General features: G+C 43.3%; 1 protein-coding gene across 5 annotated transcripts in view; it reads right to left on the reverse strand.

The window, feature by feature from the left end:
• The window catches only part of trappc12 (trafficking protein particle complex subunit 12), a 173,879-nt gene that overhangs the window by 121,503 nt on the left and 25,962 nt on the right, over positions 1 to 26,414 (reverse strand). For all 5 annotated transcript variants that reach the window (XM_063038380.1, XM_063038373.1, XM_063038389.1 and 2 more), the window contains one exon: positions 17,133 to 17,249. In XM_063038380.1, the coding sequence (XP_062894450.1) occupies positions 17,133 to 17,249 (117 nt within the window). The remainder of the gene's footprint in view (positions 1 to 17,132; positions 17,250 to 26,414) is intronic.

Genomic DNA, 26,414 nt, shown 5'->3' on the forward strand with positions numbered 1-26,414 from the left:
TTCTGAGGGCAAAATTTTTCAATCTTATGTTATGGCTCTGTATTTCTCAAGTTTGTCTTGTTTTTTTTCCCCTTTAGAATTTGTGTGTCGCTGTGAAGGACATCATTCTTGTTCCTGGTAGCTTTCTGATAGGTTGAGTCAAATGATAAAGTCAACTCACCTGCCTATATCAGTGCCTCAAAACCATTGGAAAGTCTGATATCTAAGGTTGTAAATAAGAAAGCAGAACAAAAAAAAAAAGAGGATCCCAATCCATTTGGTCCAACATTCCGCTTGAAAGAAGAAGGTGTAAAATACAGAACTATGTTTCAGTAACGTTAACACTTACTTATGGAGAAGCAAGGAAACATACAAAGAAAATAGAAGCACAAACTAATCTAAACTCAACCCCATTTTCTTGGGCACTGTATTACCTATTAGTTCCTCAAGGTTCCATTAATATAGGTTCATAAATCATGCAAAATTTGGGGAAGCAGACGATGCTCAGGAAATTATCAAGAACCATGTCTTATCGATTGTTGATAAAAAAAAAAGCTTTCATTTACATTCCAGTGGGAGTTTGCAGAGTAAGTTGGAGGCAGCTCCTTGTGGACATGACGCATCAGGTTTAAAAAGTAACTGGGATCAGTCGGGACTTTCAGTGGACTGCAATCATTGTGAGAAGTCATTCGTTGGTAAGGCAGAGTGAGGTTTAAAGAGACCTTGGGGCCTTTTGGAACTTTTTGGTAGGCTGCAATCATAACTATCTCTGAGTACTCGACAAGGACCAATAAAAAGAAGTGGGGTGCAAGTGGAGCAACCATTGTCAGAGCTGCCAGTGTGTGAGTGAATAATGTTAGAGTGGTCATGCTTTGGCTCAACAGGATTAACCGAGAACAGATGCAGGTTAGAACTTAAGCTTGAGAAGTTAGAGGTATAACAAGTGTAGGCCATATGGTAGTTCAGGCAGTGGAATGCTCCGCCTGTGAGATGTGGAATTTCAGGGTACCTGATAGTCTCCCTGATGACTACATCTGCTGAAAGTGCATCCCACTGCAGCTCCTGATTGACAAGGTCGAGGAAGTGGATCTGGAGCTGGATGTACTGATGTCCATCTGGGAGGCTGAGAACATCATAGATTTGACTTTTGCTGAGGAGGTCACACCCAGAGTGCAGACTTCAGATAGTAGATGGGTGATCACCAGAAGTAAATGGAGAAAGTAGTCAGTGCAGGGCTCCCCTGTGGCCATTTCCCCTAGCAACAAGTATACCCCCTTCGGCTACTGCTGGGGGTAGGGCCAGATGATCTATCAGGGACTGCAGCAGCAGCCAGCCCAGTGGTAATGTGGCTAGTTCTGAGGCTCAGCAGGGAAGGGAAAAGTCAGGTAGACTTGTTACTGATAGGAGACTCGATAGTTGAGGGGACAGAGAGGAAATTCTGTGGCTGCGAAAAAGACATCAAGATGGAGTGCTGCCTCCCAGGTGCTAGAGTCCAGGATGTCTAAGTGTCTGCAGAAGATTCTAAAGAGGGAGGATGAGCAGACCGAGGTCCTGGTGCACATTGATACAGGTAGAAAGGGGGAAAGAGATCTTGTGAGTAGATGGAGTTAGGGAAGGGGCTGAAGAGATCTTTGGATTACTCCCAGTACCATGTGCTAGTCAGGGATATCATGATAGTACAGATGAATGAGAGGCTGAGGAAGTGGTGTAGGGTTTCAGATTTCTGGAACTTCAAGATCTCTTCTGGAGAAGGTACGATCTGTACAAAAAGGAAAGGTTACACCTTAACCTGAGGGGGTTAAGATCCTTGTGGGCAGGTTTATTACAGCTGTTAGGGAAGGTTTAAACTAATTTGGCAGGTGGATGGGAACCAGAGTGAGAGGACCGAGGATGGGGCAGTTGGTAGGCAGTGTGTAGTGGGACCGTGAGGAAAGACAGGAAGTTGATAGGCCATAATTGCAGATAGTGGGATAAGCTGAAGTGTAACATGGGGACAATATCTAAAAGGGTGATGAATACAGGACTGACTATATTATAACTGAATGCACACAGTATACGGAATAAGGTAGATGATTATGTAGTGCAGTCAGAGACTGGCAGATATGATGTTGTGGGCGTCACTGAGTCGTGAATGAAAGAAGATCATAGTTGGGAGCTTAACATCCAATGATACATATTGCATCAAAAGGACAGGCAGGTAGGCTGAGAGCATGGGGTGGCTCTGTTAGTAAAAAATAAATTCAAATCCTCAGGAAGAGATGACATAGGATCAGAAGATGTAGAGTCCTTCTGGGTAGAATTAAGAAACTGTAAGGGTAAAAAGCCCTAATGGAGTGAAACACAGGCCTCCAAACAGAAGCCAGGATGTGGGATATACAGTAAATAACAATGGGAGATAGAAAATGCATGAAAAAAGGTCAATGTTACAATAGTAGTGGGGGACATTTCAACATGCAGATGGGTTGGGAAAATCAGGTTGGTGTTGGATACTAAGAGAGGGAATTTGTAGAATGCCTATAAGATGGCTTTTTTAGAGCAGGTTCTGGTTGAATCCATTGGAGGAAAGGCAATTTTGGATTGGGTGTTGTGTAATGAATCAGATTAGATTAGGGAGCTTAAGGTAAAGGAACTCTTGGGAGGCAGTGATCATAATATGATAGAATTCACACTGCAGTCTGAGAGGGAGATGATAAAGCCAGATGTATCAGTATTACAGTGGAGTAAAGGCAATTACGGAGGCATGAGAGGAGTTGGCCAAAGTTGACTGAAAAGGGGACAATAGCAGGGATGATGGCAGAACAACAAGGGCTGGAGTTTCTGGGAGTAATTCATAAGGTGCAGGAAAGATACATCCCAAAGATGAAGAATTCTGAAGGGAAGATGAGGATATTGAACATTGCTAATGGAATGCTGCAAATCCAATTCATTGATTTGTTGGCAGATAATGGGGGAGCTGCATGACCTCGATTACAACAAGGACCATGCCTGAAACCACGGTGTCGGCTGTTTACAGCTGCTGAGAAAAGAGGCATCTGAGTTGTTGCACTACACCAGAGGCAATGTGCTGTGGCATGCAAGCTGGAGTGAATGCTTCCACCCAGTGTTGACTGGTGTTTGAATGCAGATTTCTGCAACATTCATGGACTTAAGGTCTTGGACTACACTTCTGTGTGTGTCTGTGTTTTCCTGATATCTTATATGTGCTTGCTGTGCCTTCTGCTGTGTGTGACCATTGGTACTGTTCTTTGCACCTTGGCCCAGAGGAATGCTGTATTGTTAGACCGTATTCATGGGTAGTCATGTATGGTTGAATGACAATTAAACTTGAACTATTAGTAATGATCTTTGAAGGCTCACTAAATTCTGGAATAGTTATAGAGGACTGGAAAATTGCAAATGTCACTCAACTCATTAAGAAAGGAGGAGAGAGAAGCAAGGAACTTATAGGCCAGTTAGCCTGACTTTAGTGGTCGGGAAAATTTTGGAGTTGATTATTAAAGATAAGGTTTTGGGGTACTTGGAGGTGCATGATAAAGAGGCCAAAGTCAGGATGGTTTCCTTAAGGGGAAATCTTGCCTGACAAATCTGTTGGACTTCTCTAAGGAAATAACAGACATGATAGACAAAGTAGAGTTAGTGGATGTTGTATACTTGGACTTTCAGAAGGCCTTTGACAAGGCGCTGCACATGAAGCTGCTTAACACGATAAGAGCCCATGGTATTGCAGGAAAGATACCAGCATAAATATAAGATTGACGGACTGGCAGGAAGCAAAGAGTGGACATAAAGGGGGCCTTTTCTGGTTGGCTGCCAATGACTAATGGTGTTCTGTAGTGGTCAGTATTGGGACCACTCCTTTCATTATATGTCAACTATTTGAATGACGAAATTGACGGCTTTGCAGCCTAGTTTGCAGATGATACAAACATAGGTGGAGAAGCAGGTAGTCTTGAGGAAGCAGAGTCTGCAGAAGGTCTTGGTCCGAGGGAGAATGGGCAATGAAATGGCAGATGGAATAGAGTGTCAGGAAATGTATGGCCATGCACTTTGATAGAAAGAATAAATGGCGAGAAAACTTAAATATCGGAGATGCAAAGGGGCTTGTGAGTCCTTGTACTGGATTCCCTAAAGATTAACTTGCAGGCTGAGTCAGTGGTAATGAATGCAAATACAATGTCAGCATTCATTTCGAGAAGACTAGAATATAACAGCAAGGATGTAATGCTGAAAATTTATAAGGCATTGGTCAGACTGCACTTGGAGTATTGTGAGCAGCTTTGGGTCACATATCTAAGAAATGATGTGCTGGCATTGAGAGGGTCCAGGAGGCTCACGAGAATCATTCTGGGAATGAAAGGGTTAATGTATGAGGAATATTTGATGCTGCTGGGCCTGTACTCACTAGGGTTTAGAAGTAAAGGCAGGATCTCACGAAACCTATTGACTATTGAAAGGCCTGGATAGATTTGATGTGGAGAGGATGTTTCCAAAATTGGGAGCGTCTAGAACAAGACTTCAGAGCAACAGAACAGAGCGATGTCCATTCAGAACACAGATAAGGAGGGATTTCTTTAGCCAGAAGGTGGTAAGTCTGTGGAATTCACAGGAGAATGGGGTTGACAGGGATAATAAATCAGCCATGTGTCATTTGGATAACTTCAGTGTTTCAGGAACTTCCTTCCATCCTTCATATAGATATCTCAGCAATTGTTTGTCTTTGATGCATTTACCTCATTTCCCCTTTCTGGACAAACTTGCAATGGAAGGCTGATGCATTCTAATGTCTCTGGGTGACCTTCTTGGGTTTATTGTTTAGTCACATTACAATTGGAATCAACTTCTTCATATCTACCTTCTTAAATTCCTTTATAATTAGGCCACCCTTTAAAACCGGTCTGTCCAATCCAGGTGTGATACAAGGAAATCTTTTATTGCAACTTCCTTAGCTCTTTCAAGCACACATTGGTAACATGGACAGGCGAAATATATTCAGACTTTCGCAGCTTTACTCTAAAATCCCAATATAATCCTTTTGCTTTCAAAACCTATCCCGTTTTATTCTTTTTTATATACTTATTTACCTGTGGGAATACATATAGTTATTAGCAATTGTATTTATTAGCATTTCTGTGCCAGAAGATTATTTTCTAACCACGTATCTAATTAGTTTACAAATGTCTTCTTCATTTGCCTACAAAATATACAACACACTTGACATTTATCCATATTTTCCTCACTCTATACAGAAATCTTATTTCCAATAGCCTTTTAACATAATATCCTAATTCAAGTAAAATACACTTCTTTACGTTACAATTGATTTGTAATTCTAATTGCACCCTAGAATTAGCAACTTTATTTTTTAGAAACTCTATTTAAGTTCAATGATTCAATGATAGAATATCTGCAGCAAAAACAAAACCCTATGGCAAATCACCAATCATCACCTTATACATATAACAAGAAGGCATTTTTATATATTGTTAATAATTTTGCGTATTAAATGATAATGTGTACATTGAACCAGTAGAAAGGTAAGCTATCACTATCTCAGCTGCCCAAGTGGATAGTAAGTGGCTGTTTGGCATTGAGAGCTACAGGGAGGTAGTCACACCTAGGCTGCTGGAAACAGATCATTGGGTAACAGTCAGAGGGGGGAAAGCGAAGGTGAGTAGACAGGTAGTGCAGAGCACCCCTGTAGCCATTCCCCTGAATAATAAGTTTACCGTCCTGGATACTGTTGGCGGGGATGACCGACCAGGTGTGAGCCACAGTGGCAGGGCCTCTGGCACTGAGTCTGACCCTGTGGTGCAGAAGGGTGGGATGGAGAGGAGGAGAGCTGTCATCATTGGAGACTCTATAGTCAGGGGAGCAGACAGGAGATGTTGTGGATGTGAGAAGGACACCCGCATGGTTTGTTGCCTCCCGGGTGCCAGGGTCCGGGATGTCTCTGACCGGGTGCACGACATCCTGGTACGAGAGAGAAAGCAGCCAGAAGTCGTGATACATGTTGGGACCAACGACATAGGCAGGAAGAGGGATGAGGTCTTGAAGTGTGAGGTTCGGGAACTAGGCAGAAGGCTGAAGAACAGGACCTCAAGGGTGGCATTCTCAGGATTGCTGCCAGTGCTACGTGACAGTGATGGTAAGAATTGGAAGAGATGGCAGTTGAATGTGTGGCTGAGGAGTTGGTGCAGGGAGCAGGGTTTTAGATTTTTGGATCATTGGGATCTCTTCTGGGGAAGATGGGACCTGTACAGATTGGATGAGTTGCACCTGAACACGAGGGGGAGCAATATCCTTGCAGGTAGGTTTGCTGGAATGGTTCAGGAGGATTTAAACTAATTTGCAAGGGGGATGGGACCCAGAGGGATAGAGCAGTGAAAGAAGTGCATGGAGTAAAGCCAGATCTAACATATAGAGAGGTTTTGAGGAAAGAGAAGCAGAATAAAGGGTGTAAAAGTAGTAAGGTAGAAGGGCTAAAGTGCGTGTACTTCAATGCAAGAAGCATCAGGAACAAAGGTGATGAACTGAGAGCTTGGATACATACATGGAATTATGATGTAGTGGCCATTACAGAGACTTGGCTGGCACCAGAGCAGGAATGGATTCTCAATATTCCTAGATTTCAGTGCTTTAAAAGGTATAGAGAGGTGGGAAAAGGGGAGGAAGGGTGGCATTACTGGTCAGGGATACTATTAAAGCTGCAGAAAGGGTGGGTAATATAGCAGGATCCTCTTTTGAGTCAATATGGGTGGAAGTCAGGAACAAGAAGGGAGTAGTTACTCTATTGGGAGTATCCTACAGGCCCCCTGGTAGCAGCAGAGATACCGAGGAGCAAATTGGGAAGCAGATTTTGGAAAGGTGCAAAAATAACAGGGTTGTCATCATGGATGACTTCAACTTCCCTAAAATTGATTGGCAGCTGATTAGTTCCAAGAGTTTAGACGAGGCAGAGTTTCTTAAGTGTGTCCAGGACGGATTCCCCAGGCCGACCAGGGGGAATGCATACCAGATCTAGTATTAGGTAATGAACTGGGTCAGGTCACAGATCTCTCAGTGGGTGAGCATCTGGGGGACAGTGACCACCGCTCCCTGGCCTTGAGCATTATCATGTAAAAGGACAGAATCAGAGACAGGAAAATTTTTAATTGGAGAAGGGCAAATTATGAGGCTAGAAGGCTCGAACTTCCCGGTGTGAATTGGGATGATGTTTTTGCAGGGAAATGTACTATGGACATGTGGTCGATGTTTGGGGATCTCTTACAGGATGTTAGGGATAAATTTGTCCTGGTGAGGAAGATAAAGAATGGTAGGGTGAGGGAACTATGAGTGACAAGTGAGGTGGAAAATCTAGTCAGGTGGAAGAAGGCAGCATACATGACGTTTAGGAATCAAGGATCAGATGGGTCTATTGAGGAATATATGGTAGCAAGAAAGGAGCTTAAGAAGGGCATGAGAAGGCCTTGGCAAGTAGGGTAAAGGAAAACCCCAAGGCATTCTTCAATTATGTGAAGAACAAAAGGATGACAGGAGTGAAGGTAGGACCAATTAGAGATAAAGATGGGAAGATGTGCCTGGAGGCAGTGGAAGTGAGCAAGTTCCTCAATGAATACTTCTCTTCAGTATTCACCAATGAGAGGGAACTTGATGACAGTGAGGACAATATGAGTGAGGTTGATGTTCTGGAGCATGTTGATATTAAGGGAGAGGAGGTGTTGGGTGTTGTTAAAATACATTAGGATGGATAAGTCCCCGAGGCCTGACGGAATATTCCCCAGGCTGATCCAGGAGGCGAGGGAAGAGATGGCTGAAGCCTCTGGCTAGGATTTTTATGTCCTCGTTGTCCACGAGAATGGTACTGAGAGGATTGGAGGGAGGTAAATGTTGTCCCCTTGTTCAAAAAAGGTAGTAGGGATAGTCTGGGTAATTATAGACCAGTGAGCCTTATGTCTGTGGTGGGAAAGCTGTTTGATAAGATTCTTAGAGATAGGATCTATGGGCATTTAGAGAATCATGGTTTGATCAGGGACAGTCAGCATGGCTTTGTGAAGGGCAGATCGTGTCTAACAAGCCTGATAGAGTTCTTTGAGGAGGTGACCAGACATATAGACGAGGGTAGTGCAGTCGGTGTACGCTACGTGGATTTTAGTAAGGCAATTGACAAGGTTCCACATGGTAGGCTTATTCAGAAAGTCTGAAGGCATGGGATCCAGGAAAGTTTACCCAGGTGGATTCAGAATTGGCTTGCCTGCAGAAGGCAGAGGGTCGTGGTGGAGGGAGTACATTCAGATTGGAGGGTTGTGACTAGTGGTGTCCCACAAGAATCAGTGTTGGGACCTCTACTTTTCATGATTTTTATTAACGACCTGGATGTGGGGGTAGAAGGATGGGTTGGCAAGTTTGCAGATGACACAAAGGTTGGTGGTGTTGAAGATAGTGTAGAGGACTGTCGAAGATTGCAGAGAGACATTGATAGGATGCAGAAGTGGGCTGAGAAGTGGCAGATGGAGTTCAACCCGGAGAAGTGCGAAGTGGTACACTTTGGAAGGACAAACTCCAAGGCAGAGTACAAAGTAAATGGTAGGATACTTGGTAGTATGGAGGAGAGGGATCTGGGGGTACATGTCCACAGATCCCTGAAAGTTGCCTCACAGGTAGATAGGGTAGTTAAGAAAGCTTATGGGGTGTTACCTTTCATAAGTCGAGGGACAGAGTTTAAGAGTCGCAAGGTAATGATGCAGCTCTATAAAACTCTGGTTAGGCCACACTTGGAGTACTGTGTTCAGTTCTGGTCGCCTCACTATAGGAAGGATATGGAAGCATTGGAAGGGGTACAGAGGAGATTTACCAGGATGCTGCCTGGTTTGGAGAGTATGGATTATGATCAGAGATAAGGGAGCTAGGGCTTTACTCTTTGGAGAGGAGGAGGACGAGAGGAGACATGATAGAGGTGTACAAGATAATAAGAGGAATAGAGTGGATAGCCAGCGCCTCTTCCCCAGGGCACCACTGCTCAATACAACAGGATATGGCTTTAAGGTAAGGGGTAGGAAGTTCAAGGGGGATATTAGATGAAGGTTTTTTTACTCAGAGAGTGGTTGGTGCGTGGAATGCACTGCCTGAGTCAGTGGTGGAGGCATATACACTCGTGAAGTTTAAGACAACTAGACAGGTATATGGAGGAATTTAAGGTGGGGGGTTATATGGGAGGCAGGGTTTGAGGGTCGGCACAACATTGTGGGCCAAAGGGCCTGTACTGTGCTGTACTATTCTATGTTCTATGTTCTAATAAATTACTAACCACTGAAGTCAGACTCACTGGTCTATAATTTCCTAGGTTATCTCTACTCCCTTTCTTGAATAAAGGAACAACATCCGCAACCCTCCAATCCTCTGGAACCTCTCCCGTCCCCACTGATGATTCAAAGATCATCGCCAGAGGCTCAGCAATCTCCTCCCTCGCCTCCTACAGTAGCCTGGGGTACATCTCATCCTGTCATGGTGACTTATCCAACTTGATACTTTCCAAAAGCTCCAGCACATCCTCTTTCTTAATATCTACATGCTCAAGCTTTTCAGTCTGCTGCAAGTCAGCACTACAATCACCAAGATCCATTTCCACAGTGAATACTGAAGTAAAGTATTCATTAAGTACCTCTGCTATTTCCTCCAGTTCCATACACACTTTCCCATCGTCACACTTGATAGGTCTTATTCTTTCACATCTTATCCTCTTGCTCTTCACATACTTGCAGAATACCTTGGGGTTTTCCTTAATCCTGCTCGCCAAGGCCTTCTCATGGCCCTTTCTGGCTCTCCTAACTTCCTTTTTAAGCTCCTTCCTGTTAGCCTTATAATCTTCTAGATCTCTAACATTACCTAACTCATGAACCTTTTGTAAGCTTTTCTTTTCTTCTTGACTAGATTTATTATAGCCTTTATGCACCACGGTTCCTGTACCCTACCAAAACTTCCCTGTCTCAATGAAACGTACCTATGCAGAACTCCACACAAATATCCCCTGAATATTTGCCACATTTCTTCTGTAATTTTCCGTGAGAACATCTGTTCCCAATCTAAGCTTCCAATTTCCTGCCTGATAGCCTCATAATTCCCCTTACTCCAATTAAATGCTTTTCTAACTAATCTGTTCCCATCTCTCTCCAATGCTATTGTAAAGGCGATAGAATTATGATCAGTATCTTCAAAATGCTCTCCCACTGAGAGATCGGACACTTGACCAGGTTCATTTCCCAATACCAAATCAAGTACAGTCTCTCCTCTTGTAGGCTTATCTACACATTGTATCAAGGAACCTTCCTGAACACACCTAAGCAAACTCCACCCCATCTAAACCCCTTGCTCTCAGGAGATGCCAGTCGATATTTGGGAAATTAAAATCTCCCATTACAACAACTCTGTTATTATTACACCTTTTCAGGATCTGTTTCCCTATCTGCTCCTCGATATCCCTGTTACTATTGGGCAGCCTACAAAAAACACCCAGTAAAGTTATTGACCCCTTCTTGTTCCTAACCTCCACCCCCAGAGACTCCGTAGACAATCCCTCCATAACGTCTACCTTTTCTGCAGCCGTGACACTATCTGATCAACAGTGCCACACCCCCACCTCTTCTGCCTCCCTCCCTGTCCTTTCTGAAACATCTAAAACCCAGCACTTTAAGTAACCATTCCTGTCCCTGAGCCATCGAAATTTCTGTAATGGCCACCACATCCGAGCTCCAAGTACTGATCCATGCTTGAAGCTTATCCGCTTTGTTCACAATACTCCATGCGTTAAAATCGACACATCTCAAACTGTACATCTGAGTGCGTCCCTTCTCTATCACCTGCCTATCCTCCCTCACACACTGTCTCCAAGCTTTCTCTATCCATGAGCCAACGCCATTCCCCAGTCTCTTCAGTTCAGTTCCCACCCCACAACAATTCTAGTTTAAACTCTCCCCAGAAGCCTTAGGAAACCTCCCCACCAGGATATCGGTCTCCCTGGGATTCAAGTGCAACCTGTCCTTTTTGTACAGGTCACACCTGCCCCAAAAGAGGTCCCAATGATCCAGAAATCTGAATCCCTGTCCCCTGCTCCAATCCCTCAGCCACGCATTTATCCTCCACCTCATTCTATTCCTATTCTCACTGTCGCGTGACACAGGCAGTAATCCCAAGATGACTACCTTTGCAGTCCTGCTTCTCAACTTCCTTCCTCACTCCCAGTAGTCTTTTCTCAGGACCTCTTCCTTTTTCCTACCGATGTCATTGGTACCAATATGTACCATGACCTCTGGCTGTTCTCCCGCCCACTGCAGGATATCTTGGACGCCATCTGAAACATCCTGGACCCTGGCACCTGGGAGGCAAACTACCACCCGAGTTTCTTTCCTGCGTCCTCAGAATCGCCTGTCTGACCCCCTAACTATCGAGTCCCCTATCACTACTGCCTTCCTCTTCCTTTCCCTACCCTTCTGAGCCACAGGACCAGACTCTGTGCCAGAGGCACAGCCACTGTTGCTTCCCCCAGGTAGGCTGTCCCCCCGAACAGTAGTCAAACAGGAGTACTTATTGTCAAGGGGTACAGCCACAGGGGTACTCTCTAGTACCTGACTCTTCCCCTTCCCTCTCCTGACTGTTACCCACTTGTCTGTCTCCCGTGGCCCTGGTGTGACCACCTACCTATAACTCCTTTCTATCACCTCCTCGCTCTCCCTGACCAGACGAAGGTCGTCGCGATGCATTTCCAGTTCCCTAATGCGGTCCCTTAGGAGCTGCAGTTCAACACACCGGGTAACGATATGGCCGTCCAGGAGGCTGGGAGACTCCAGGACCTCCCACATCTGACACCAAGCAGAGAAGACCAGCCTCACACACATACTACTTCCTTTCTGCAATTAACACAGGTAGACCTACCTCACCTCATTACTCCTCAGCCCGTTGAGCCAAAGCCCTATCACTCTGCTGACTCTCACTCCGCTGCCCGCTGGATATGGCGGTCTTCTTTTTAAACTTTTCCAGCTCTACTGGCTGACGTCACGCGCCTGCACAGTCCTGCCTCTCTTTTACCCCGAGTAGTAAAACTGCCTTCGCTCCAAAAGTCCTTAGCTGTTCACCCGCAGCCTTCTTGCTCGGAATCAAAAATCAGCCTTCATATTTCGCTTTATGCCGTGACTTTCTATTTTTTACTAACTTCAATGCATTACATATGCGTGGTCACTTCTCAGAACTGTGGTGCGCAGAGCGATGTTCTCCAAAGGGTTGTCTATTGGTAGGTCTTCAGGTGGCTGCAGAGGCTGATCTGGGATCCATATATTTGCTCTTGAACAGATTTCCTCTAGGTTTATCTATTGACTGCAATGTCTTTTCATTTTCTAGGTGTGGTGTTTAATTTCTTCAGGTCGATTTTAATGTTATCTTTGAAGCATTTTCTTTGCATACCAAGAGCTTGCTGACCTTCCTTCAACTGGGAGTAAAGGATCTGTTTTGGAAGATGTGAATTAGGCATCTGGATGACATGACATTCCATTGCAGTTGGTGTTCCTTTATCATGATAGAGATGGTTTTCACGTTGGCCTCTTCCAGTATACTTTTTCGATTCACAGCAAGCAGGCAGCGGAGTAAGTCGCCGTTTATTGGGAGAAAATTCAGATTTTCTTTTTAAAATTACTTGGGATAAAAGAGGCACGACTGTGCAGGCGTGTGACCTCAGAGCGCAGAAGGCTTAAATAGAACACCGCCATATCCAGCGGGCAGCAGGGTGAGAGGGTGCAGAGTGATAGGGCTTTGGCGGAAACAAGAAGAGACTTCCTGCGACCGTTGAGTCTCATAGTAAAGGAGTAAGTTACAGGTTTATTTATTTAGTAATAACAGTAGCTTTAGAGGTATGCATCTAGGATTAGTGTTGTGCTTGGAGTGCCAGATGTGGAGTCCCTGGGAGACTCCCTGCCTCCCCAAGGATTACATCTGCACCAGGAGCATTGAGATGAGGCTCCTTAAGGACTGTGTTAGGGATCTGGAGCTGCAACTTGATGAGCTGCAGCTAATTAGGGAAAGTGAGGAAGTGATTGATAATACCTATAGAGAAATAGAGGACAGCACCTCTGTGACAGTCCGGCTCAGAAATCAATATATGGTTTTAGATACTGTTGGAGAGGTTGACCTGACAGAAGAAGACCACAGCGAACGGGACTCTGGTACTCTGCCCAATGCCATGATCAAGAGATCAAGGAGAAATGCAGTAGTTATAGGGGATTCCATAGTGAGCGGAACAGACAAGAGATTCTACGAGCCGGACAAGGATACCCAGATGGTGTGTTGCCTCCCTGGTGCCAGGGTACGGGATGTCTCAGATTGGGTCCAGAGTATTCTGAGGAGAGAGGGCTAGCAGCCAGAAGTCTTGGTACACGTTGCTACCAATGACATAGACAGAAAAAGAGAGGAGGTCCTGGAAGAAGATTACCGGGAGCTAGGAAGAAAATTGAAAAGCCGGACCTCCAGAGTAATAATCTCAGGATTACTGCCTGAGCCATGCGCTAATGAAGGTAAGAATAGCAGAATTAAGCAGATGAATGTGTGGCTAAGTAACTGGTGCAGGGGGCAAGGCTTCAAATTCTTAGATCATTGGGATCTATTTTGGCGGAGGTATGACTTATATAAAAACAATGGGTTACACCTGAACTCAAAGGGTACTGATATCCTGGGGGGATTGTTTAATATAGCTGTTAGGGAGGGTTTAAACTAAATTGGCAGGGAAAGGAAACCAGGGTGTTAGGGTCGAGGAAGAGGAAAATAAAAATAAGTCATAGATACTGTGAAGCAAAGATAGCAAGGAGGACAGGCAGGTGAATAGACAGGATAATTTGCTGTGCGACAGAAATATAGCAAAATTCGGTAACAGATACTGATCTAAATGTACTGTACTTAAATGCATGCAGCATTAGAAATAAAGTGGATGACCTTGTTGTACAGCTACAGGTTAAAAGATATGATGACATTGTGGCCATCACCGAGTCATGGCAAAATGATGGATGTGATTGGGAGCTGAATGTCCAAGGATACACAGTGTATAGGAAAGATAGGAAGGTAGGTAAAGGGGGTGGTGTGGCCTTGATGGTAAGCAATGATATCAAATCACTAGAAAGAAGGGAAACAGAAAAGGTAGAATCCTTATGGGTTAAGTTAAGATATGGCAAGGGTAAAAAGACACTAATAGCAGTTATGTACAGGCCTCCAAACAGCAGCCGGGATGTGGACTACAAGTTACAGCTGGAAATAGAAAAAGCGTGTCAGAAGGAAAATGTCAAGATAATTATGGGGGATTTTATTATGCAATTGGATTGGAATAGTTAGTTGGACTGGATCTCAGTAGAGGGAGTTTGCAGAATGCCTACGGGATGGCTTTTTGGAGCAGCTTGTCCAGAAGCCCACCAGGGGATCGGCTGTTTTGAATTGGGTGCTGTGTAATGAACCTGAGGCGATTAGGGAGCTGGAGGCAATGGAACCCCTTGGAAGTAGAGATCATAATATGATTGAGTTCAGTTTCAAATTTGAAAAGGAGAAGCTGATATCAGGTGTATCGATATCTCAGTGGAACAGAGGAAATTACAGTGGTATGAGAGAGGAACTGGCCCAAGTCGATTGGAAAAGTAAGCTAGATGGAGGGACGGTAGAGCAGAATTGGATGAAATTCCTACAAGAAATAAGGAAAGTACAGGAAAAATATATTCCAAGAAAAAAGAAAATCATGAATGGAAAAATGGCACAAATGTGGCTAATGAGAGAGGTTAAGGCTAAAATAAAAGCAAAAGAGACAGCGTATAAGGAAGCAAAAATTAGTGGCAAAACTGAGGACTGGATGACTTTTAAAAACTTACAGAAGGAAACTAAGTAAGTCATTAGGAAAGAAAAGGTGAATTATGAAAGGAAGTTGGCAATTAACATTAAAAAAGGATACTAAGAGTTTAAAAAAAATATATGAAGAGTAAAAGAGTGACACGGGTAGATATAGGACCAATTGAAAATGATGCTGGAGAAATTATAATGGGTAACAAAGAGATGGCAGAGGAACTGAATGAGTATTTTGTATCGGTCTTCACAGTGGAAGATATTAGCAACATACCTGATAGCCAGAGGTCTCAGGGAATAGAATTAGGTACAGTCAAGATTACTGGAGAGAAAGTGCTTAGGAAGCTAAATGGACTAAGAACAGATAGATCTCCCGGACCGGATGAGGTGCACCCATGGGTTCTGAGGGAGGTGGCTTTGGAGATTGTGGAGGCATTGGAAATGATCTTCCAGGAATCAATAGACTCTGGCATGGTTCCGGAGGACTGGAAGGTCGCAAATGTAGTTCCACTGTTTAAGAAAGGAGGGAGGCAGCAAAAAGAAAATTACAGACCTATTAGCCTGACATCCGTAGTTGGAAAGTTATTGGAGTCGATCCTCAAGGACGAGGTTATGAAATACCTCGAGGTGTATGCCAAGATAGGCCCAAGCCAGCATGGTTTCATGAAGGGAAGATCCTGCCTCACCAACCTATTGGGATTTTTTGAGGTAATCTCAAATAAGATTGACAAGGGAGAGGCTGTGGATGTTGTGTATTTGGATTTTCGAAAGGCCTTCAATAAGGTGCCGCATAAGAGGCTGCTTAATAGGATGAGAGCCCATGGAATTACAGGAAAGATATTGGAATGGGTGGAGCATTGGCTGATAGGCAGAAAGCAAAGGGTGGGAATAAAGGGATCCTATTCTGGTTGGTTGCCGGTTACTAGTGGTGATCCGCAGGGGTCGGTGTTGGGGCCGCTCCTTTTTACAATATATATTGATGATTTAGATTATGGATTAAATAGTTTTGTGGCTAAGTTTGCGGATGACACCAAGATAGATGGAGGAGCAGGAAGTGTTGAAGAAGCGGAAAGGTTGCAGAGAGACTTGGTCAGTTTAGGAGAGTGGGCAAAGAAATGGCAGATGTGATACAATGTTGAGAAATGTACGGTTGTACATTTCGGAAGAAGAAATAGTTGGGCAGATTATTATTTAGATGGGGAGAAAATTCAAAAATCAGAAGTGCCAAGGGACTTGGGGGTCCTCGTACAGGATACCCTAAAGGTTAACCTCCTCCTCCTTTAACACCTGTGGTTGGATTGGCAGTAAGGAAAGCGAATGCTGTGTTGGCATTCATTTCAAGAGCAATAGTGTATAAGAGGAAGGAGGTGTTGATGAGGCTCTATGGGGCACTGGTGAGGCCTCTTTTGGAATTCTGTGTGCAGTTTTGGGCCCCCTATCTTAGAAAAGATGTACTGATGTTGGAGAGAATTCAGAGAAGATTTACGAGGATGATTCCTGGAATGCAGGGGCTAACATATGAAGAGCATTTGTTGGCTCTCGGATTGTATTCATTAGAGTATAGAAGAATGAGAGGGGATCTCATAGAAACATTTCGAATGTTGAAATGGTTGGACAGGGTAGACGTGGAAAGGCTGTTTCCCTTGATGGGAGAGTCCAGGACAAGAGGCCACAGTCTTAAAACAGAGATGAGGAGAAATTTTTTTAGCCAGAGGGTCGTGGGTTTATGGAATTCATTGCCACAAACAGCTGTGGAGGCCTGATCATTAAGGGTGTTTAAGGAGGAGATTGATAGGTATCTATTTAGTCAGGGTATCAAGGGATACGGGGAAAAAGCCAGAAGTTGGAACTAGATGGGAGAATAGTTTAGCTCATGGTGGAGTGGCGGAGCAGACTTGAAGGGCCGAATGGCCTACTTCTGCTCCTTTGTCTTGTGATCTTGTGATAATAAATTTGATCTTTGAGCTTTGAAATGAAAACATTTATTTATATTTCTCCTGCAACCAATTTCTCCCATTAATTTGAAATGGGTCCAACGAGAGCTGGAAGATCCATTGGAGCTCCCTCTGCCCAATCTGACGAGGCAACGTGGAACTGCTCTGCTGAGCAGAAGGTTGCACTACAATTTTCACTTGGGAATATGCCAGTGGCTGGTAGATTAACCTGTAGATTAGTTTACAGATCTTTCCCCTTTGGGATTCCTTCTCTTTTGCACAGCATTTCCAGCAGAAGTGCAATCCATGGGAATGCCCTTATATTTGTTTGTTAAGACTATGCACAGAAAACCCTTTACTTACTATTAATTGCTTGAGTCCCACAAAGGACTGTTCTACAGCATTTGCAGTCAAAGCTTGTCTCTTCATTGCAGCCTCTTCTCCCAAAAACCGCAGCATTACTTCCTTGACAGCATCACCCTGAAAGAATCAAAACAGACCCATGTTCAGTTTGTTTAATGAGTTTTTTGCAGCAAGCCAAAAAGATTTTTTAAATCTCCCTCTCCAATTGGTCCTAGTGCTTTCAATTATGCAATGTAACATAACATAAACAGATGAGTAAAGCTGCGTGGAAATATTTTAGATAATTCCAATGCTATTGAAATAGTTATAGTTGAATACAAGTAAATATACACAAATGATCCGTACAAAACTATAGAAATTTTGATCTTATTGTTTCTTCATTTATTTATTCTAAACCCACAGTAATTTTTACTGTTGGCATTTATACGGCAAATAACCAATGTAACCATGTTATGGTGCAATACGAAGGGTGATTGATAACTTCGTGGCCTAAGGTAGAAGGAGTCAATTTTAGAAAACCTGGCACATTTATTTTTCAACATAGCCCCCTCCTACATTTACACACTTATTCCAGCGGTCGTGGTGCATATTGATCCCTTTGTAGAAGTCGGCGTCTTGGACCTCCAGAAGTGGTCCACAGCAGGGGTGATTGATAAGTTTGTGGCCTAAGGTAGAAAGAGATGAGTTATACAGCTCTCGTCACATGCACGTGCAGTTCAACTCTTTGAGTGATTATGCAGAAAATTTGAAGTTAATAACTCATCTTCTTCTACCCTAGGCCACGAACTTATCAATCACCCCTGCTGTGGACCACTCTCTGGAGGTCCAAGATGCCGACTTCTACAAAGAAGGGATGCATATGCACCACGACCGCTGGACTAAATATGTAAATGTAGGAAAAATAAATGTGTTAAGTTTTCCAAAATTGACTCCTTCTACCTTAGGCCACGAACTTCTCAATCACCCCTCGTAAATCCTCCTGACTGGTGGTATGATTGTATTAACATTGTGTTTAAGATTTTTATACGTTTCCAAAAGTGTCATACAGTTTACTATTTACATGTGAAATCCAAATCATATAAAGAGGACAGAATATATAATTTCAAAATCTTTAATGAATTAAATGTTTCAGTCCAAGCATTCCTTTTGTATCATCTGGGTGTTTACAAACTAAAAAACCTGGATGAACTGGGAGGTTCACCCTCTTAAGTCTAGGTCTGCAGTATTCAAATCAGGTGAGCCTGACTTTTATAAAAGGTCAGGATATGACTTCCGTAAAGCTATCAAACATTCTAAGAGATAGTACCAGTCCAAAATTAAGTCGAGATCCAGCCATCCGCTGTGGCAAGGTTTACTTATTCTAACAGATTACAAAATTAAGTCAGGCAGCATTGCTGACAACAGTACATCTCCTCCCAATGAGCCTAACACATTTAGAACAGAAGGGAATGTATGTCACCACACTCTCTGACAGTGTCCAGTACACCTGAAACTACAATCGTGCATGCAAGATCAGTCTTCTGGAGGGTAAGCCCAAAGATAGTATCAGGGCTGGATGATAGAAAAAACCACAGAAAACCATAGAAACTACAGCACAGAAACAGGCCCTTTGGCCCTTCTTGGCTATGCTGAACTATTTTCTGCCTAGTCCCACTGACCTGCACATGGACCATATCCCTCCATACACCTCCCATCCATGTATCTGTCCAATTTATTCTTAAATGCTAAAAAAGAACCCGCATTTACCACCTCGTCTGGCAGCTCATTCCATACTCCCACCACTCTCTGTGTGAAGAAGCCCCCCCTAATGTTCCCTTTAAACTTTTCCCCCCTCACCCTTAACCCATGTCCTCTGGTTTTTTCCTCCCCTTGCCTCAGTGGAAAAAGCCTGCTTGCATTCACTCTATCTATACCCATCATAATTTTATATACCTCTATCAAATCTCCCCTCATTCTTCTACGCTCCAGGGAATAAAGTCCTAACTTATTCAACCTTTCTCTGTAACTGAGTTTCTCAAGTCCCGGCAACATCCTTGTAAACCTTCTCTGCACTCTTTCAACCTTATTTATATCCTTCCTGTAATTTGGTGACCAAAACTGAACACAATACTCCAGATTCGGACTCACCAATGCCTTATACAACCTCATCATAACATTCCAGCTCTTATACTCAATACTTCGATTAATAAAGGCCAATGTACCAAAAGCTCTCTTTACGACCCTATCTACCTGTGACGACACTTTTAGGGAATTTTGTATCTGTATTCCCAGATCCCTCTGTTCCACTGCACTCCCAGATCCCTCTGTTCCACTGCACTCCTCAGTGCCTTACCATTAACCCTGTATGTTCTACGTTGGTTTGTCCGTCCAACGTGCAATACCTCACACTTGTCAGTATTAAACTCCATCTGCCATTTTTCAGCCCATTTTTCCAGCTGGTCCAAGTCCTTCAGCAGGCTCTGAAAACCTTCCTCACTGTCTACTACACCTCCAATCTTTGTATCATCAGCAAACTTGCTGATCCAATTTACCACATTATCATCCAGATCATTGATATAGATGACAAATAACAATGGACCCAGCACTGATCCCTGTGGCACACCACTAGTCACAGGCCTCCACTCAGAGAAGCAATTCTCTACCACCACTCTCTGGCTTCTTCCATCGAGCCAATGTCTAATCCAATTTACCACCTCTCCATGTATACCTAGTGACTGAATTTTCCTAACTAACCTCCCATGCGGGACCTTGTCAAAGGCCTTACTGAAGTCCATGTAGACAATATCCACTGCCTTCCCTTCATCCACTTGCACTTCACCCGTAGACAGCGACATGTTAAATATTTCTGCCAGGGCCCCCGCAATTTCAACACTAGTCTCCTTCAAGGTCCGAGGGAACACTCTGTCAGGTCCCGGGGATTTATCCACTTTAATTTTCCTCAAGACAGCAAGCACCTCCTCCTTTTCAATCTGTACAGTTTCCATGGTTTCACTACTTGATTCCCTCAATTCCATAGATTTCATGCCAGCTTCCTTAGTAAATACAGATGCAAAAAACCTATTTAAGATCTCCCCCATTTCCTTTGGTTCCGCAAAAAGCCGACCACTCTGATCTTCAAAAGGACCAATTTTATCCCTTACAATCCTTTTGCTCTTAATATACTTGTAAAAGCTCTTTGGATTATCCTTCACTTTGACTGCCAAGGCAACCTCATGTCTTCTTTTTGCCCTCCTGATTTCTTTCTTAAGTATTTTCTTGTACTTCTTATACTCCTCAAGCACCTGATTTACCCCCTGTTTCCTATACATTTCATACAACTCCCTCTTCTTCTTTATCAGAGTTGCAATATCCCTTGAGAACCAAGGTTCCTTATTCCTATTCAATTTGCCTTTAATCCTGACAGGAACATACAAACTCTGCACTCTCAAAATTTCCCCTTTGAAGGCTTCCCACCTACAAATCACATCTTTGCCAGAGAACAACCTGTCCCAATCCACGCTTTTTAGATCCTTTCTCATTTCTTCAAATTTGGCCTTCTTCCAGTTCAGAACCTCAACCCCAGGACCAGATCTATCCTTGTCCATGATCAAATTGAAACTAATGGTGTTATGATCACTGGAACCAAAGTGCTCCCCTACACAGACTTCTGTCACTTGCCCTAATTCGTTTCCTAACAGGAGATCCAATATTGCATCCCCTCTAGTTGGTCCCTCTATATACTGATTTAGAAAACTTTCCTGAACACATTTTACAAACTCTAAACCATCTAGACCCCTAACAGTATGGGAGTCCCAATCAATGTATGGAAAATTAAAATCCTCTACCACCACAACTTTATGTTTCCTGCAGTTGCCTGCTATCTCTCTGCAGATTTGCTCTTCCAAGTCTCCTTGACTATTGGGTGGTCTGTAATACAATCCCACTAATGTGGCCATACCTTTCCTGTTTCTCAGCTCCACCCATAAGGACTCAGTGGACAAGCCCTCTAATCTGTCCTGCCTGAGCACTGCTGTAATATTTTCCCTAACAAGCAATGCTACTACCCCACCTTTCATTCCTCTGCCTCGATCACATCTGAAACATCGGAACCCTCGAATATTAAGCTGCCAGTCCTGCCCCTCCTGTAGCCAAGTTTCACTAATTGCTACATCATAATTCCACGTGTCAATCCACGCCCTCAGCTCATCCGCCTTCCCCGCAATACTCCTAGCATTGAAATATATACACCTCAGAAGATTTTTACCACCACTCACAACCTATCAGCGGCTTTGCTTAAACTTTCAATATCATTATTTTCACCCCAGCCACACTGTCAGCTCTGGCACTCTGGTTCCCATCCCCCTGTAAATCTAGTTTAAAGCCTCCCCAATAGCACTAACAAACCTCCCTGAAAGGATATTGGTCCCCCTGTGGTTCAAGTGTAACCCGTCTCTCTTGTACAGGTCCCACCTGCCCCAGAAGAGGTCCCAATGATCCTGAAATCTGAAACCCTGCCCCCTACACCAGTTCCTCAGCCGCTTGTTCCTCCTCCAGAGCATCCTATTCCTACCCTCACTGGCACCTAGCACAGGTAGCAATCCTGAGATTACCACCCTGGAGGTCCTGCTTTTCAACTTCCTACCAAGCTCTCTATACTCACTGTCCAGGACCTCTTCACTCTTCCTTGCTACGTCATTGGTACCCATGTGCACCACGACATCCGGCTGGTCACCCTCCCACTTCAGGATGTCATGCAATCGATCAGAGACATCCTTGATCCTGGCACCTGGGAGGCAACAAACCATCCTGGATTCTCTGTCACGACCACAGAACCTTCTGTCTGCACCTCTAACTATCGAGTCCCCTATCACTACCACTCTCCTCTTTTTCACCCCTCCCTTCTGCACTGCAGAATGATGTCACTGGTCATGTCCTTAGATCCTGTGCAGATCAGCTGGCTGGGTATGACCTCTCCCTGCTTCAGGCTGTGGTTTCTTCCTGCTTTAGAAGACCACTATCATCCTGGTACACAAGAAAATCAAGATTGCCCAGTGGCTCTAACATCTATCATCCCAAAGTGATTTGGGAGGTTGACCATGGCATTAATCAACTCTGGTTTTCCAGGCAATGTAGTATCTGGACAGTAAATAACCTACATCAGGCCATTGTTTATTGACTCCTGTTCAGCCTCAAATACTATCATTCCAAGCAAACTCATCACCAAACTCCGGACCGTGGGAATTAGTGCTTTCCATGGCAAATAGAACCTTGGCTTTCTGATCAACAAACTTCAATCAGTAAAGATAGGAAGCAACACCTCCGTCATGATTGTTCTAAACACTGGTGCCCCACAAGGTTGCATCCTCATCCCCCTGCTCTACTCCCTGTACACTCATGACTGTATGACCAGATTGTGCTGCAACTCCATTTATAAATTTGCAGATTATACTATTGTACTAGGCTACATCTCAAATAATGATGAGTTGAGAATACGGGAAGGGATAGTGAGCTTAATGACATGGTGTCACGACAACCTTTCCCACAATGTCAATGAAACAAGAGCTGGTCACTGACTTCAGAATCAGGGGTTGTGCATATGCTCCTGCCTATATCAAAGGTGTTAAGGTTGAGAGCTTCAAGTTCCTAGGTGTGAACATCAGCAGTAGTCTGTCCTGGTCCAACCACATTGACGTCATGGTCAAGAAAGTACACCAATGCCTCTACTTCCTCGGGAAGCTTAAAAAAAAAATTGGCATATCCCTGTTGACTTTCACCAATTTTTAATCACTGCATCATAGAAAGCATTCTGTCTCGAAGCATAATGGCTTGGTATGGCATTTGCTCTACATGTGACTGGAAGAAGTTGTAGAGAGTTGTGGATGCAGCTCAGCACATCAGAGGAACTACTCTCTCCTCTCTGGATTCAGTCTAAACTTCTCATTGCCTCAGTAAAGCAAAAACCCAACAAAGCCCAAACTTTCTCTCTTCTCCCCTCTCCCATAAAGCAGAAGTTACAAAAGCCTGAAAGCACATACACCAGGCTCAAGGATAATTCTATTACATCCTTATCAGACTATTGAATAAGCCTTTCATCCAGACCTCTTGTATAAGATGAACACTTGGCCTCACAATCTACATCCTTATGATCTTGCAGTTCATCATTCACCTGCACTGTACTGTCTTAGTAGATTTTACACATTATTCTGTGTTATTATTGTAATACTTTAACTCAATCCACTATGTAATGATTTGACCTCTATAAACAGTGTGCAAGACAGGCTTTTCACTGTATTTTGGCACACGTGACAAAACAACACCAATTGTATTTTACTTTAAGGCTAACTTGGTTTTGAATGCAAATGTCTTGTACTTTTTCTAGTTAATTGCATTTACCTGTTCTTGAGCACGTTTAAGTTCTCTACCTGAGAGTCGAAGCAAAATCAAGATCAATCTTTTCACTAACAATTAGGCTCATCACATAACTTGTAGCCTCTTGGGATACAGGATCTCTTGCTTCACTAGAGCACTGTTGGCAGAATTTCAGATGGTGACAAAAAGGCATACAGGAGTGAGATATACCACTTAGTTGAGTGGTGTCGCAGCAACAAACTTGCACTCAATATCAGCAAGACCAAAAAGCTGATTGTGGACTTTAAGAAGGGCAAGATAAGGGAACATAAACCAATCCTCATAAAGGGATCAGAAGTGGAGAGAGTGAGTAATTTAAAGTTCCTGGGTGTCAATATCTCTGAGGACCTAACCTGGACACAACAGATCGATAAAGCTATAAAGAAAGCAAGACAGCAGCTATATTTTATTAAGAGTTTGAGAAGATTTGGGTTGTCAACTCCAACACTCAAACTTCTGCAAATGTGCCATGGAGAGCATTCAAGCTGGCTGCATCACCGTCTGGAATGTAGGGGTGGGGAGGCTACTGCACAAGATCAAAATAAGTTGCAGAAACTTGTAAAATTAGTTAACTTTATCATGGGTACCAGCCTCTGTAGCATCCAAGACATCTTCAAGGAGCAGTGCCTTAGGAAGGTAATGTCCATCATTAAGGATCCCCACCAATCAGGACATACCCTCGTCACACAGTTAGCATCGGGAAGGAGGTGCAGAAACCTGAAGGCACATTCAGCAATTCAGGAACAGCTTCTTCCCCTCTGCTATCTGATTTTAAAATAGACATTGAACCCAAGAACATGACCTCACTATAACTTTTTAAAATTTCTGTTATTTTGCTCTAGTTACTTTAACTATTTAATAGACCTATACACACTCAATGTAACTCAGTTTTTTCCTCTATATTTATTTACCATGTATTTCATTGTACTGCTGCTGTAAAGTTTAGAAATTTCACGACATATGCCAGTGACATTAAACCTGATTCTGACTCTGATTTCTCAGGTGATTGATGCAACCATTTTGGGTCTACATATACTGTCATGAATGGGGGAATGATGGGAGTGGGGAAGCTGGAAGGAGGATTGGCTGTATGAGACGTCTTACACTCATCCGATGCACTTGCTTGGGCTTTCGCCTGTTCCTGAAGCTACCTCAGGTTCTAAATGCCTATCTTGTATACTTTTGCTCTATTTTCATCTTTTCAGCCAATATTGGTCAGGTACAGGTATAGGACAATAGTGATGTTACATTTTTTCAAAGCACAGTTTAAGAATATTCATGAATTATTAATTTTATCTTCCTATTAAACTACTGCTATGATAGAAATAGTAGAACTTATTTTGAGATTTTGCTGTCAAGTATGTAAATGCTTTTCCATCAAGGCTGAATAAATGTAAGTAGGGTCTCAATCCTTGTGATATTCACCAGGGAGAGTTTGGTTATTCTGTCAATAGATTCAGAAGATTTTGTGGTGACAACATTGGTACCATTTCTCTAGTACCTTGCTATAGGTGGTCCACATCAAGGACGGTGTCCGATAGACCGTAACCTTTCTACAAAGATGAGATTTGGATCTTCAAACCTTATTTTCCCCAAATGGCCAAAGGTTGTACTGAGATTTTTGAGGTGATGACTCATCAGATCTCTGCTTTAGTTTAGATGTGGCTAGAGATCTGGGAAGTGATCCATGATCCTGCTGTAAACCTTTATTTTTGGGTGTCAGTGTTCTGCCACAGGGAAAGATTGATAAATAATCTCATTTTGTAGATGTCACTGATTCTTTCAACACTTCACTAAACACATACTGTAAATGATTTGGAGTTTAGCCTTTGATCACTGTGTAGACAAGCATCATTGGCTTACAATTGTTCAATATCTGAGAATGCAGTGAGGTGAATTGTAGAACAGCTTTCCATTTACCCTGAAGATTAGTTTCACTACAGTGGGAACCTTGGTGGAGACAAGATACAAAATTCTGATGGGAAAGTCTACTGGATGTGTTTAGAATAATTATACAGGCTGATAACTAGACTGTACTGAGATTGGGTCTGTTGCTCACTCATTAAAATTGTAGTTTCCAAACCATCAAGTAGAATGAAGTCAAAATTCTAAGAGTAGTCAAATTTGAGAAGCATACACCACAGTCCCTCTCAATTGACAGAATCAAAGACTTCGGTGACATTTAAAAGATGGCATGCGTAATGTTTGATGCTGCTTCCTGCATCCCTCTTGGAATTGTCATGAGGTGAAGATCATGTCTATCACATATCTAGATAAATGGAATCCACATCCCACGATTACAGGAGCAACTGTTTCATCATTGGGAGAAGGCTGAGTAGGACTACTCTTGTGCTGAATTTCCAAAGGCAGACAGCAAAGATATCTGTAATAACTACAATTTCTTTCTCCTTTCCTGAATATGGCCATAATTAAAGTGTAACTGATTGAACCGACCACATGCTCCTTTTCCTGCATTTAGGAGATGAATTTGTGAACATATCAAAAGTTCCTCCTTGCTAGGTTTTAAAATCTTAGCAGGGATAATATTTGCTTCTGAAGCTTCATTTTTTTTCCAGACTGAGGTATTGGCAAGATTGAATCAAATGGTTTGCTGTAGGATCCTTCAAGCATCATCACGTAAGACCATAAGACAAGGGAGCAGAAGTCAGCCATTTGGCCCATCGAGTCTGCTCCATCATTTTATCATGAGCTGATCCATTTTCCCATTTAGTCCCACTCCCCCGCCTTCTCACCATAACCTGTGATGCCCTGGCTACTCAGATACCTATCAATCTCTGCTTTAAATACACCCAATGACTTGGCCTCCACTGCTGCCCGTGGCAACAAATTCCATAGATTCACCACCCTCTGACTAAAAAAATGTCTTCACATTTC

The sequence above is a fragment of the Mobula hypostoma genome, chromosome 2 (assembly GCF_963921235.1).
Source record: "Mobula hypostoma chromosome 2, sMobHyp1.1, whole genome shotgun sequence".
NCBI classification, from domain to species: domain Eukaryota; kingdom Metazoa; phylum Chordata; class Chondrichthyes; order Myliobatiformes; family Myliobatidae; genus Mobula; species Mobula hypostoma.